The following is a 16,081-nucleotide window of genomic DNA, read 5'->3' as shown; positions in this document are numbered from 1 at the left end:
CAGTTTCCCTCTAAGCATGTCATCCAAGAGTGGCAGCATTTTTTACGGTAACATGTGATGCAATCCTTTTTAAGATTGTGGTGGAAGGAATCAATAGGAATACAGGGTTTTGAGTCACAGAGAGAAGACAATCAAAGGTAGCATCTTTTTTCCTCAAAGAACTAAAAATAGACTTACCCTATGACCCAGCAATCCCTCTCCTGGGCATGGAGCTGGAGGGAGCTCTAATTCGGAAAGACACCTGCACCCCAATGTTCACAGCAGCACTATTTACAATAGCCAAGACATGGAAGCAACCTAAGTGTCCATTGACAGATGACTGGATAAAGAAGTTGTGATATATTTATGCAATAGAATACTATTCAGCCCTAAAAAAGAATGAAATTATGCCATTTGCAGCAAGGTGGATGGACCTGGAGATCATCATTCTAAGTGAAGAAAGCTAGAAAGTGAAAGAAAAATACCATATATCATTCATATGTGGAATCTGAAAAAAAAAAGACACTATGAACTCATCCACAAAACAGAAACAGACTCACAGACATAGTAAACAATCTTACAGTTACCAGGGAAAGTGGGTGGGAAGGGATAAATTAGGAGCTCGGGATTTGCAGATACAAATTACTATGTATAAAACAGATAAACAACAAGTCTTTACAGTATACCCCAGGGTTAATTTTATTCAATACTTTGTAGTAACCTGTAATGAAAAAGAAGATGAAAAGAAATCTGTGTATGTACGTGCATGACTGAAACATGATGCTGGACAACAGAAATTGACACAACATTGTAAACTGACTATACTTAAATTTTAAAAAAATGTAGCATCTTTTAAAGCATTTGCTTCCCTCTAAGTCAAAGGTCCTAGCTCTGCATCCAGCCCAGCCCATCCACGGGCTTCCCCTGGGCACACCTCTGACACAGCTGGTTTCTGCACTTGCTTCTCTCTAGCTGCTCTGGATGTGTATGAAGCCCCTGGTTGGGGAGGGGCCCTGGGAGTGGCATCTTATGAACTGAAAGAGCTAGACCGTTAAGAACTCTGACACTTACACGGACCAAACATCCTTCAGAGAGAAGGGTGCTATCTCAACTCATAATACCATGATCCTGAAGATGACTTGGCTGAAATCTTCCATGAAGCCAGCGAGATCTTAATTAGAGCTGTTCATATAAAAGGGAATTGCAGATCAAGACAGGTGGGGAAAACTGTGATGTTGGGGTGGCGGGGATGTACACCCAACCGGTGTGAGGGGCACAGTGCGAGGTGCATGGTGTGAGAGGCATGGTGTTAACGGAACCTTATCCTTTTCCCTTCAAATGTTGGATCACCGCAGACCCTCCAGGCCTCCAGTTCCACTCAAGTGGAAAAGGCATTGAGCTCTAAGTCTGGCACTGAGCTGAAGTCTGGCCTCAGCAGTGATTGAGGCACCAGCAGATGAGGAGAGGGAAGAGGAGGAAACGTCTGAATGAGGTGGGGGTGTGGGGCTACGGGTACCTGTGAGTTCGGTGGGGGAGATACTGTGACATCCTTCCACTGCCAACAGCAGGTGCGGGCAATGGCTGGAGGTAAGACAGACAAGCTGCTGAGGATTCTCAGAAATCAACTAGGAGGAACTATGGGGGTGGGGGAACCAGCTATACTGTCTTTGGTCAAGAAGTTAGAACCTTAAGAGAGAGAAATCTGGAAATTACCATAACTGTGGCCTCATTTCAGTAATGGATGGTCAAAGCCCACGACTTTTCCACTACAAAGTCAGGAGGGGATCGGTGCAGGTTGTTGGCTCTGGGGACCCGTGTCAAAGTTGATTTCGTGCTTAACTTAAAGTCACCTGCCCCCCTCCTCCACTTCTGAAGCAAAGCATCCAGCCTCCTTTTTGGAATCACAGCATAATGAAAACCTTATGCAATGTACAACTGCTTGTTCCAGAGTTTCAAAAATCATAACATGGCAAACCCCTCAAATTGTCTCTTCTCACTTCTTCCTCAAGAGTTTCAAAAAATTAAATCCAACATTTGGGTTCTAAAATTTTCCATCTGAAGTCATAGTTTTGCAAAGATGTCAGAGCAGGAAGAACTTGAAGGGAACTTTAAGAAAGAGAATTCTTCTAGAGAGTAATAAAAAAAAAGTAAATGACAAGTTTAGGTTAACAGAAATCAAGTTAAGTTCTTTATCAGTCTTACTATGAGGTCCTCACTTACAAGAATATCTAGTTAAGTAAATGCTCTTTTACAGTAATTGGCAATTAAACCCCAAAACAACGCAGCAGCAAACAGCGAAGAATAAGGACAAACTTGATACCCAGAATCAGTCTTTCCACTTCAAGACTCCTGTGCTTTATTAGAAACAGTGAAAATGTGGGAGATTAAGGAACAGGAGAAAGGAAAAAATGTAAAATAGTTTAACGTGTTCTTTAATAATTATGCCTTTTCAAAGAGAAGAAAGCTCAAGCCTCAATATTGAGAAAAGCAAACGTGAGATCATTCCTGTTTCAGTAGAAATTCTCCCTGAATCCCTCACCCAACAGCGTTACTTGAGAATTTAGCTGAATGCTTTCTATGCCTTGGGAGCTGTGAACAATGGCAACAAGGAGAGTAAATAATAATTCCAGGTCCTTTAACTTTCAAAACACAGTAACATGATACTTCCCAGTTGATATTAACAAATTTAACTTGTCTGATACTTTCAGTGGAAGAACCTAACATCGTCCTGGTACTGCTTGTGAGTGAGACGGCTTCGGACAAGAAGAGAAGAGGCTCGCTTTTTACGTTTCTCCCTGTTTGTATTGCTCCGAGGGCAAGGAGAGCTGTTACTGTCAGGGTCTCACCCGTTGACAGAGAGAAAGCCCATGACCGTCGGGAGGGTTGTGCCACCGCATCTGCTGGCCTCCCATCTGATTGGTAGGGCCCCCGCCCATCTCCACATTAGGACCTCCATCCTGCCCAGGATATGCCCCAACTTACAACACAGACTTTCATGTTGGACCAGGGAGAGGCTTTTCATTCTACAGTGCAGTGTAAACAACACTCATTTGGGAGTCTGGAGGTCTAGGATCTAATCCACCCTCTGCCACTAGCAGCTGTGTGACCGTGGGTGGTGACCAATTCCCTCACCTGTCAGATGAAGAGGATGGACTCCATCAGGGATGGCAAACTTACTCTGTAAAGAGCTGTGTAAGAAAGATTTGGGGCTCTGAGGGCCACATGGTCTTTGTCCAACTACTCAAATAAAAGCAGCCACAGATATTCATACTCAAGGAAGTGTGTCTATGTCCCAATAAAACTTAATTTACAAGAACAAGGAGCAGGCTGAATTTGACCCAAGGGCTGTAGAGATGTAGTTTGCCCACGCCTGGACAGGATGACTCCTTTCAACTCTTCTAGCTCTGAAATTCCAAAAATGAGGTCGGCAGAGTTAGTCCTAATGAGATAGGCCTGCGATGTCCAGGAAGAGCCTGTGGATTGGTCCAAAAGCTCTGAGGGCCACTCAGAATGCTTTGATGGTCTCTGAGCCAATAAATCTTCCCACATCTGACAGTGCAATAAGGCAAGAAAAATAAACAGTCTAAGCTTTGACAAGGAAGTAATAAAACTGTCATTAATTGTGGAAGATACAATGTGTGATCACAGAGAGAGAGAGAGAAATTATCAGGATAAGTAAGCATCAGCTGGACAGCTATCTATTCACCTCAGATCCATTCCATTTCTCTCCTGTCCTGTATGGACTGAAGGGAATACAATTTTGCAATCTCTCTTGTCCTCTGGCTCCTACATTCATTCAGCCAATGGAAGGCGTTGGCTGAATATTAGTAGGAGGTGGGGGCTGGAACAGAGTATTTTTCTCTCTCTGCTTCAAGGGACATCTCAGGGAACTACTGATTCTTTCCAGCTTCTGTAGCACATGCTGTCTCTGGTTCCACTTCTGCTGAATAATGCTGGTCTCTGGGTTCAATAATACTATTAATTTTGGTGTGTGTGTGTGTGTGTGTGTGTGTGTAATGGAGTACTACTCAGCTATAAAAAAGATAAAATAATGCCATTTGTAGCAACATGGATGGCCCTGGAGAATGTCATTCTAAGTGAAGTCAGCAGGAAAGAGAAAGAAAAATACCATATGACATCATTCATATGTGGAATCTTAAAAAAAAAAGACAAATGAACTTGTATATAAAACAGAAACAGACTCACAGACATAGAATACAGACTTGTGGTTGTCAGGGGAGAGGGTGGTAGGAAGGGATAAACTGGGAGTTCAAGATTTGCAGATACTGACTGGTACATATAAATAGATAAACAAGTTTATACTGTAGAGCACAGGGAAATATATTTAATATCTTATGGTAGCTCACTGTGAAAAAGAATATGAAAATGAATATATGCATATTCATGTATGACTGAAGAATTTTGCTGTACACCAGAGACTGACACAACATTGTAAACTGAGTATAAGTTAATAAAAAAATTAGTAATAAAAAATACTATCTTCTTTTTGAATTCTTCCAGTCTAGACATGGAAACAGCTTACTGTTTCATTTTTTTTAATCATTTGGGTCACCCCATTAATTCTCTTCTTTCAATTCTCAGTTCCTCTATCACCTGTTATAAACACTTTATATTAAGTTCTCTCTGTATAAAATACTTAGACTAGTTTCTGTTTTCCTGGCTGGAAAACAAGTTGCTATGTAATACAAAATCAATATACAAAAATTAACTTAGCTTCTCTGTAACAGCCACAAACAATAAAAAAATGAAGTTTAAAAAAGTTACTATTTGCAATAGCATCAAAAATATAAAATACCTAGCAATAAAACTAATGCAAAATATGACAATCTTCCACACAGAAAACTATAAAACACTATGAGGAGAAATTGGAAAATCTAAATAAAGAGGGAATTATTTTTATAAGAAACATACAAGCACTAACTATAAAAGAAAATATTGATAAATTAGGCTGTAATAAATTTTAAGGCTTCTAGCCATAAAAATACATGATTAAGACAGGGGAAAAAAGCCATAAAGTAGGAAGATATGTAGATATATAGATATACACACACACACATACCTACATATGAGGATTTTTTTATAATAAGGAATATTACACACAGTATGGTTAAAATTTAAAAGATTGACAGAACCTAAGATTTGCAACTCTATGAAACAACAGAAATCTCATGAACTGCTGGTGGAAGTGCAAATGAGCGCATCAACGTCTAGAAACACTTAATCACTGTGTCCTGAAGCTGAATGTACATATGCCACATTTCCCAGTGACTCTGATCCTAGACATATTCTGTGATTCTGACAACAGAAACCAGGCATGTGCCCCAATGGAAGACATCAGTTCTGAAAGCTAAAACCAAGGTCCAGCCGAGAAGTCCAACAACAGTAAATGGATAAATAATAAACTCACACAGTAGAGCAGCACACAGCTGTGAAAATAAACAAAAAAATTATGTGCAACGAGGTGAGTAAATCTCTCCAGGCAAGGTCAAGCAAAAGGAGCCTGTTCTGGACATGCTCCACTTGCCCCTCCAGATCTAGTCTCCACCATTCTCCACCCACTCCCATGGCCAGCGTGGATTTCTTCACATGGGCCACCTGCCCTCCGGCTTCTGCTGGGATCTCACCAGTTAGAAGTGGCAGGTGGGAGGGCAGGCTATTGGTTAATTGGTGGGAAGGGAGGGAGATGTGATTGGAAAGGAACAAGTGAGGGCCTTCTGTGTTGCTGGCAATGCTCTATTTACCTGGGTGATGTTTAATACTCTTTGCCTTACAATAACTTATTAAGCAGTACCTTTATGCTTTACGTATTTTTACAGTATGCTTATCATTGTTCACGATAAAAACAGCTCAGAGAAAAATAAAATAAGGGGGAAATTGTATTTGATTGCTGCATCCCATTAAATGAGCGTCTCTTTTAAGAACATAGGTGTCAAGTGTATCATTTAATCAACCTCACACAGTTCAGAGAGAAAAGCAGAAATCAGGACTGTTGAAAACTCGGTTTCCTCTGATGGTATTGAGATTGAACCAGGATATTGGTTTACAAGCCTGCAGGTGTTCTCATTGGCCCAGAGGGGAATAGGATGAAAGGCAAGGAAACAGGGAACTAGACAGACTGCAAGAGGGCACACTGAGCATGAAAAGGGAGTCCGAAAAAAGATTTTGGAAATATCCAAAATCAAGTGTAGTGTTGCAAAGGCACGTGGATGCAAAAGGGTCCAAACAAATGTATGCTTACATCTGGCCTTGAGTTCTTAACGTGGAAACAATTTCATTTGATGTTTCCTTTTGGTTATTGACTTCTGGATAATCCTCATGAAATCTCAATGATTGAGATAGGTAGGTAGGAAATACATAATGTTTTCTTGCCCAGAACTATAAAAGAAATTGCTTAACAAAGAAAGGTTATCACAATACAGTCTGGGTTAGGTGTGTTTTCTAGCCAGCAAGCACATTCCTTCCCCAAATTAAAAGCAAAATGCAAAATTTCTGGAAAATAAATGTAGATCATGGGAGGAACACAGACTGATTGAGTAGCGGTGTGATCTACCATGGGGAGGAACTACAGACACTAATCTAGGACCACTGGTTGCATGTATTTAAATCACACAGATGACATGAATGACCTGCTAGCACAGTGACATTCCAAATGCTGCTGTGCACAGAGTAATGAACCAAGAGACCCCCTCTCTCAGAGAGTCTCAAGAAGTGCCCGTTAGCCTGAAAACTCATTATAAAATTTAAAAATAACAAAACACGGTTAAGCATTAGAGGAGCTTCTCTGGTGTAAAGATAACGCAGAACCCATTTCATCACTGGAAGAGGGCTTGGTTCATAGCTTCGTCAGGAGGAAATCCCCCTGGATTCTTTAGGGGGCCTTAGTTAGGGGGGTTTGAATCCTGTGGTCAGAGCACCGAACTGGAATGGTCTAGATTTTTTTTTTTTCATTAAGCCAAGGTGTTACAGGATGTAGCATTTTCCATGAGGGAATATTTTGTCATATTCCTTGGATGATTCCAAGAGAACTAAACTGCATTCAGGCTTTTAAAATCCTGTATAGCAATCTAACCTCCACCTGAAATGCCAGATTTATTTTTCACTGACATTTGTCTGTTTGGATTTTTTTAAATGTTAAAGTTGATTTATTTTCAGAATAGATAGCATTTGTACATGTTAGAGAACTCAAATGCACACGATGTTCTGTGTAAAACTTCCCTCCCGTGCCTCTTCCCAGGCAACTAGCTCCCAATCCATGAGCCGTCAGGAGCCATCTTGGATTCCAGCCCTCAGCCTCCCCCCACCCCCACCCTGAGGGAATAACATTGGAAGGACACTACTTGCCTCTTTACAGACAGACAAACCCAGAGAGGCCCCCAGCAAGGTTAGGAGATACACCATTTCACAAGAGCAACAAAGGCTTTAATCATCTGGCCAGCCTGGTGTGGCCACTGCATCACCATGGTCCCCAAGGGCTGCCCTTTGCAGCATCACAGAGAGGTCAAGGTCTTTCTCAATTCCTGAACCCACCCTAGGAGGGTTTTTCCATCAGCCAAGACCTTGTTCTATTTACCACCGTGTTGCCCCATTAGCAAAGATGTCACTCTCCCCTATACAATTAACTGAGAACCATTTATAGACATTCAACAAAGTTCCACAGGATCAGTGTTTGCCAATATGGTTGCCCTGGGCATATTATCCATGTCTGAAATTTTACCTACTTCACGTGGCACAAATTAACAATTTCATGATGTAATGTGAAGTCTATTTCGTAAACCAATCATATGGATCTTTTGGTATGATTGACCTTATTTTCCTTCAAGACCTTCATACTTCAAGAAGAAAGAGAAAGGTGACAGACTGAAATGGGGTGAAATCTGACTGACTGTTCAAGGTTCACCAGTCATTGCTCAAGAATGGTTCTCAAGACTCAGGACACAAAGAAGATAATCTGGACTTCTCAAATGGTACCCACCAAAGAGCAGTAATCATTTCCTCGGGGCTGAGAAAGGAGGACTGAGGATATATTTTGCATTCTTCTTGTCTGTCTGCATTTTTCCCAAATAAAAGTACAATGCTTCTGCAATGTGAAGAAATTATAAGCTGTTATACTATATAAGAAGCTAATGTTCCCATTTACAGACAGCAAAACCAAAGCTGCGACAGCCTACATGACTGTGCCATTGCTCCTCCGAGATTCAGGAGGAAAATGGAATTTCAAGTGGGGTCCTCCAGGTCCCAGTCTATCTTTTAGCCCACTGACTTTGCTGTCATCTTTTATAAGAGTGCTGTGTCTTGAAAGCATCCCTCGAAGACACCGCTGAGGTTAATGCCTTAGAAAAACCGATCAAACATAACGACTTCGATAGAGATCATTTCACATTAATTTTACCATCTATTTTTCTTGGTTCACATGCTCAGAAATGTCTAACTTTTCCCAATGACACTGTTCACACTGATTCTAGTTTTTAACAACACAGGAAAAGATTTAAGCTGATCGTCTATGAGGTGAAAAGAAAATGACAGTAGAATTCAACTCTCCAGGATGGACAGAGAATATGCAATACATCTCCCTGTCAGGAACCATCAGTATTGCATTACCCAGCAACCACTGCAGCAGCTCAAGGGGGCACCCCAGCCACTTTGTGAGGTCCTCGGAGTAATCTCTCTCCTCTCCCCCACCACTCCACCCCAACTTATCTCCAGACTTTTTTGTGGCTATTAAGGTTGTCAATATAAGTGGCTTCAGAGCCCTGAAGTGTGAGTTTCATGGGGAAGAGAAATAGGAAATATGGAATTCTGAATTTCAAGAGAATAGAGGATTCTGATGACATATTTAGTCTATTCCCCTCACGGACAAGACATAAAAAAGGCCAACACTTTGAACTCATTAAAAAATGGTGGGCTTTGTTTCTTAAGAATTTGTAAAGCCCTTTGTCTAGTTGACCTAATCCTTTTTTCCAGGACAAAGGAGTTGGAGTGGAACTAGGGTCCCCCTCAGGGAGGATAGAGGAAGGGGGCCCTGTAAGTGCTGGTGACTTGCTCTCAGTCCATCAGCCCCGTTCATTAGAGCTGCTGTCTCCCCTCAAATGTAAGTGTTCCACTTCCTCCAGGTCAAGTTTCCCATGAGATACAATCTATCTCTGGTCCCTGGAGCAACTGGCCTGCCCCCTGAATCCAGAGACTGGAGGAAAATGGATCAAGCTAGGATGGCGTGTTGGCCCTTCCACCTGCCAGGAAGCCAGGGATTAGGTCCCAAGGGGCAAGTCAACAGGACAGTTTGGAGGTGATGAGTCAGAGACGTCCATCGGGTCCCAAGGAGGAGATGCGAGTGAAACATTCAACCAAGAACATTGTGGTGGCCTGAGTATGGAATGGAGCCAAGAATCCGGGGCAGGAGAAGACTGGAGCAGAGCTGGTAGGAGATGGTGTATAAAACATCTGTGCAACTTTGGATCATGGAGTCCACTGCTTGTCTTTAACTTAGCCATGGAGAGAATACCCAGGGTTTCACCTGCCTGGCTTAAAGCAGATGCTACTATTTGTAAGAATGTCCTCTACGTCTCCCTCTCAAAAGCCAGTAGGAGTTGCTGGACCGAGTTCTATGCAAAATGAAGTGCAATTCATTACCCGGAATTCTACTTTCTCTCTCCTTTCCGTGTGTCTTAGTCAAGACTCTTGGTTAAAAGCAATGGAAATTGACACTGGTGCTAAAGCAAAAAAAAAATGTGATTATCCATAGAAGTGTTGGATGGGAGGCCTGGAGAGCGAGGCCAAGGAGGAGCTTGGGCACAGTGTCTGACACCGTCATGCAGCAGGCCTAGTAAAGAGCAACCCTGCTCAGTGACCAAGTAGGAAAAACTACTTGCAACTTTTTCATAAACAAAGGGTTAATGTCCTTCATATATACACAGATCATCTGAAAACAGAGAAGAGGCCAATAACACTTCTAAGGACATGATATGTAATAAAGATGTGAACTGAGAGATCATAAGGGAAATGTGAGTGGCTCCTGACCACATGAAAAGACACTTACCCTCACTCATAATAAGAGCAAAGCAAGTTAAAACTACATTGATACTACTTATCCATAAAAGAAGAATAAAATTCTGCAACAATTTCCAAGTCCAGTGGATGGACTTGGAGGGTAGCATGCTTAGTGAAATAAGGCAAGAAAAAGACAAATTCTGTATGTTACCTCTTATAGGCAGACTCTAAAAAATAAAACAAATTAGTGAATATAGCAAAAAAAGAAACAGACTGACAGGTCTAGAAAACAAACTTCTTTTCTGCCTGCATTCCAAATATTGCCATTTCTCAGGGTTCAGCCCAAGGACATCTCTTCTCTCTCCTGAAAAGTAAAGGTACATAAAATGCCAAAGAACCCCACATTTATGCCTCCAGATTCACATACCCAGCTGTCAACTTGAGATCCCTACTTGCCATGTGCACACTCAACTCAATAAGCCTAAAGCAGAAATCTTAATTTCCTGACAAATTACCTCCCAGGCATCTCCATCTACACAGGTCTTCAAGCCTGAAGCCAACTGGAATATTGTCCACAATTCCTCTCTCTCCTTTAACCTCCATCCATGTTCAATCAACAGCAAGTCCCCCTGAGGCCACCTTGAAATGTGTCTTGAATGCATGCCCCGATGTCAAATGCCACCAACCTAGTACCAGCACCACTACCTTTCTTCTGAAATACTGCAACAGCTCCCTTTCTCGTTTTTTTTCCTTCCAATCTATTTTTCTGGCTGGCCAAAAAAAGTCATCCAGGGAGATCATACTTAACAATCTCAACCACAAGCTCACATCTTGCCACCTACTTCTGTAACCACACCTAGTACCACTCTCTTCACTTGTGAACTATAATCACATGGAACTTCCACTCCCTGGAGCAAATCATGGTCTTTCCTGTTTGGGGAGCGCCACCATTATCATTGTAAATCATAAATATTTAACAGCTCCCAGAGCGGAGGCAGCCTGTAAAGTGGAAAGAGCAGAAGAGTGTATTAGTTATCTATTGCTGTGTAACAAATTTCCTCAATTTCATTCTGTCTGCAATGAGCCCTCACCCCTGTCTCACTCACCAGGTTCTTTTACTTGATTAGTTTCTTATTATCTTGTACATTTTAAATCAAACATCATCTAATTTCCTGACCAGCTCTCATGGCTCTTAATCTCTCTTTCTATAAGTTCTTCACAGTTTATTACTGCAAATGTATTTACCTGTCTATTGCACCCCTCCCCCTACTAGACTGTAAACTCCATAAGCAAACTACCATATCACCTTTAGTCTTCATCCCAAACCCAGTGTCTAGGACAGTGCTCTGAACATATTAAGCCCTTATTAATATTTGTTGAATTAACAATCATGAGAAGACTATATGAGATTCATAGAATCAAAAAGTTATTCTGCTTAAGAACTACAAAATCAAAAGACTTTTTTAAGAAAGCTACTCATTCTTTTGCAAAAGGTAGGTATGTTATCAGTATGCCTTGCATTTAAGAAATTTATTAAACAAATAAAAAAAAGACCCAATCCAAAAATGGGCAGAAGAGCCTAACAAGCAATTCTCAAATGAAGACATGCAAATGGCCATTAGGTACATGAAAAAATGCTCAATATCACTAATTACCAGAGAAATGCAAATCATAACCACAATGAGGTATCACCTCACACCAACCAGAATGACCACCATTAGAAAGTCCACAAAGAATAAATGCTGGAGAGGGTGTGGAGAAAAGGGAACCCTCTGACACTGTTGGTGGGAATATAGTTTGGTGCAGCCATTATGGAGAATAGTATGGAGATTCCTCAAAAAACTAAAACTAGACTTACTATATGATCTAGTAATCCCACTCCTGGACATATAGCCAGAGGGAACTCTAATTTGAAAAGATACACATGGAAGAGTTTTTATGTTATTATAAAGTATACTTTAATAATTGTGATAAAGGAGAATTACATGGTGTTAAGGAATTATGTTAATGTAATGGGCTTTATGAATTCACAAATTAGCTGAGCAATGAGAGTGATTGGAATTAGATAGGCAAATCCCTTGAGGGGAGTAGGGGATTGATCTGTAAAAGATTATTTCTAAGAGTGAGAATAGCATGTGCATGCCCCTGTAGCATGAGGGAACATAGTTAAGTACGAGGATTGTCAGAAGTATATCTATGATAATGATCCTGAAGGTGAACAAGGAGTGATTTGAGGCTACTAACAAGGGTAAGGCCAAATATGTAACAGTCAACATATTATAGCAGGCTGTCCGGCGAGCCGGCCCTCCGCCCGCGCCGCGGGGTGGGCAAGCGCCCCGCGGGGGTCTCGGGCTCCCAGCCCACTGCCTGGCCTCCCTGCCACATGCTATGCGTCATCCGGGGACGCCCCTCGCCAAGAGAGACCCTCAATCACAAGTCACCCGCCCTCCCCACCCTCCTCGCCGTGCCTTGCAACCCCGCCCCCGAACCGCCCTCCCGATCCCCGTGCAGTACCCCCCGTCCATCGCCGGGAAGAACGGCAGTAACTCCAGCAGCCGTGGCGGCTCTTTGAGCCCAAGGGGCGAGCGAGGCAGCCATTGGCGGAGGCCGCTGCCTCTGGCAGTCAATCCCGCGGCCCGGCCCCGCCCCACCGGCGGAGCGTGGCAGGACGCAGGGCCGCGGGGACTGTCGGGACGGTTCCAAGATGGCCGCGCGCTTGGGGTCCGCAACTGCTGGCGGCCCCGAGCCCCGTTCACTGCCACCGCTGCTGACCAGAGACGCCGGTCGGATCGGCGACCCCGGGGGCTGTCCCCGCGTGGCGGGAGGCCGCCATGGCGACCCTGGAAAAGATGGTGAAGGCCTTCGAGTCCCTCAAGTCCTTCCAGCAGCCGCCGCCGCCGCCTCAGCCCCCTAAGCCGGCATCGCAGCCGCCGCCGCTTCAGCTCCTTCAGCCGATACCGGCGCCGATGCCGCCTCAGCAGGCACGGCAGCCGACGCCGTCTCAGCCCCTTCAGCCGGCATCGCAGCCGCCGCCGCCTCGGCCCCCTCAGCCGGAACAGCCGCCTCAGCCGGTAACGCCGCCGATGCCGCCTCAGCCCCTTCAGCCGGCACCGCAGCCTCTACCGGCACCGCCGCCCGCCCAGCCCCCTCAGCTGGCACCGCAGACGCCGCCGCTTCAGCCGGTACCGCCGCCGATGCCGCCTCAGCCCCCTCAGCCGGCACTGCAGCCGCCGCCGCCTCGGCCCCCTCAGCCGGAACAGCCGCCTCAGCAGGTAATGCCGCCGATGCCGCCTCAGCCCCTTCAGCCGGCACCGCAGCCTCTACCGCCACCGCCGACCGCCCAGCCCCCTCAGCTGGCACCGCAGCCGCCGCTGCTTCAGCCGGTACCGCCGCCGCCGCCGCCTCGGCCCCTTCAGCCGGCATCGCAGCCTCTACCGCCACCGCCGCCCGCCCAGCCCCCTCAGCCGGCACCGCAGCCGCCGAACCTCCAGCCCCCTCACCCGGCACCGCAGCCGCCACCGCTTCAGCCGGTACCGGTGCCGATGACGCCTCAGCAGGCACGGCCGCCGACGCCGTATCAGCCCCTTCAGCCGGCATCGCAGCCTCAACCGCCATCGCCGCCCTCCCAGCCCCCTCAGCCGGCACCGCAACCGCCGCCGCCTCAGCCCCTTCAGCCGGCACCGCAGCCTATACCGCCACCGCTGCCCGCCCAGCCCCCTCAGCTGGCACCGCCGCCGCCGCCGCCTCGGCCCCTTCAGCCGGCACCGCAGCCGCCGCCGCCTCGGCCGCTTCAGCCGGCACCGCAGCCTCTACCGGCACCGCCGCCCGCCCAGCCCCCTCAGCTGGCACCGCAGCCGCCGCCGCTTCAGCCGGTACCGGCGCCGATGCCGCCTCAGCAGGCACGGCCGCCGACGCCGTCTCAGCCCCTTCAGCCGGCATCGCAGCCTCAACCGCCATCGCCGCCCTCCCAGCCCCCTCAGCCGGCACCGCAACCGCCGCCGCTTCAGCCCCTTCAGCCGGCACTGCAGCTGCCGCCGCCTCAGCCCCTTCAGCCGGCACCGCAGCCTCTACCGCCACCGCCGCCCGCCCAGCCCCCTCAGCCAGCACCGCAGCCGCCGACCCCCCAGCCCCCTCAGCCGGCACCGCAGCCGCCGCCGCCTCGGCCCCTTCAGCCGGCACCGCAGCCTCTACCGCCACCGCCGCCCGCCCAGCCCCCTCAGCTGGCACCGCAGCCGCCGCCGCTTCAGCCGGTACCGCCGCCGATGCCGCCTCAGCCCCTTCAGCCGGCACCGCAGCCGCCACCGCCTCGGCCCCTTCAGCCGGCATCGCAGACTCTACCGCCACCGCCGCCCGCCCAGCCCCCTCAGCCGGAACAGCCGCCTCAGCAGGTAACGCCGCCAATGCCGCCTCAGCCCCTTCAGCCGGCACCGCAGCCGCCGCCGCCTCGGCCCCTTCAGCCGGCATCGCAGACTCTACCGCCACCGCCGCCCGCCCAGCCCCCTCAGCCGGCACCGCAGCCGCCGCCGCCTCGGACCCCTCAGCCTGCACCGCAGCCGCCGAACCTCCAGCCCCCTCACCCGGCACCGCAGCCGCCACCGCTTCAGCCGGTCCCGCGCCGATGCCGCCTCAGCCCCTTCAGCCGGCACCGCAGCCGCCGCCGCCTCGGCCCCTTCAGCCGGCACCGCAGCCTCAACCGCCACCGCCGCCCTCCCAGCCCCCTCAGCCGGCACCGCAACCGCCGCCGCTTCAGCCCCTTAATCCGGCACTGCAGCTGCCGCCGCCTCAGCCCCTTCAGCCGGCACCGCAGCCTCTACCGCCACCGCCGCCCGCCCAGCCCCCTCAGCTGGCACCGCAGCCGCCGCCGCTTCAGCCGGTACCGCCGCCGATGCCGCCTCAGCCCCTTCAGCCGGCACCGCAGCCGCCGCCGCTTCGGCCCCTTCAGCCGGCACCGCAGCCTCTACCGGCACCGCCGCCCGCCCAGCCCCCTCAGCTGGCACCGCAGCCGCCGCCGCTTCAGCCGGGACCGCCGCCGATGCCGCCTCAGCCCCCTCAGCCGGCACTGCAGCCGCCGCCGCCTCGGCCCCCTCAGCCGGAACAGCCGCCTCAGCAGGTAACGCCGCCGATGCCGCCTCAGCCCCTTCAGCCGGCACCGCAGCCGCCACCTCTTCAGCCGGCACCGCCGCCTCAACCGCCACCGCCGCCCGCCCAGCTGTGGGTCAGGAGCCGCTGCACAGACGGTGAGTCCCTGCGGGCCCCTCCCCAGCCCTGCGCGGGTCTCCATCCCTCCCTCGGCCTCCCACGAAGGCCCCGAAGCAGTCCGGGCCCCACGCCTCTGCTTTCCCGGCTGCGAAACTCGGGAAGGAACAGGGCTGTGTTGTGATCGGGGGCCGCGCGTCCTGTTCGGCTTCCTCTGAGCCACTCCCCACCCCTCTCCTCCTCTGGGCCAGGTGTAACATTTTGTCTTCCCTTTTCAACTGACGGTTTAAAACAGTGTTTCAGATAACTGTCAAAACACTGTACATGCAAAATACTAGGGTAACTTAAGGGAAGGAGTAGGAGAGAAGGGGGAAAGGAGCGAAGTTCACCGGTCACTTCTGCGGGGGAGGGTTAAGTGGTCACAGTGGTGAACGCGTAACTGCTACATGGCCCAGTGCGCTTACCATCATAGTCGTTACTGTTACTAACCCCAGACAGTTCTGGTATTAAGGAGGCATGACCACAGAACATGTGCTCATTGAGCTTAATTTTACACAAACAGTAAGTTTTCCACGGAATCAAAACAGGCAGTAAACGCCAGCTGCAGAGGACAGCTTGTGCAGGGCTGGAAAAGAGCATGGCATGATCAGAACTTTAGTTTGACTGGCTTGAAATGTAGAGGGAAAGGGAAACTTCACACTGATGAATCAGAGAGGAGATAGCTGTTTTTTATTAAACTAAAATGGTTGAATGAGCCTTGTTGATTAATGATTTGCCTTAGCAATTTGAATTTGGATTCTGCAAGTATTTTATAAGTTCTGTAAGACGCTTGTTTTAAAATTTCAGAACTCTTAAGGTATTAGAAGTTCAGTTTTATTTTATAAGAATTTTTAAAAAGTGT

At 48.0% G+C, this 16,081-nt stretch overlaps 1 protein-coding gene across 1 annotated transcript in view; it reads left to right on the top strand.

The window, feature by feature from the left end:
- The first annotated feature begins 1,556 nt into the window (after positions 1-1,556).
- The window catches only part of LOC140692871 (uncharacterized), a 15,325-nt gene continuing 800 nt past the window's right edge, over positions 1,557-16,081 (top strand). The window contains exons 1-2 of the mRNA XM_072957092.1: positions 1,557-1,566; positions 12,900-15,221. Coding sequence (XP_072813193.1) covers positions 1,557-1,566; positions 12,900-15,221 — 2,332 coding nt within the window. The remainder of the gene's footprint in view (positions 1,567-12,899; positions 15,222-16,081) is intronic.

Source organism: Vicugna pacos, unplaced genomic scaffold (assembly GCF_048564905.1).
Source record: "Vicugna pacos unplaced genomic scaffold, VicPac4 scaffold_18, whole genome shotgun sequence".
Classification (NCBI taxonomy): domain Eukaryota; kingdom Metazoa; phylum Chordata; class Mammalia; order Artiodactyla; family Camelidae; genus Vicugna; species Vicugna pacos.
This window is presented reverse-complemented; position numbering and strand designations above follow the sequence as displayed.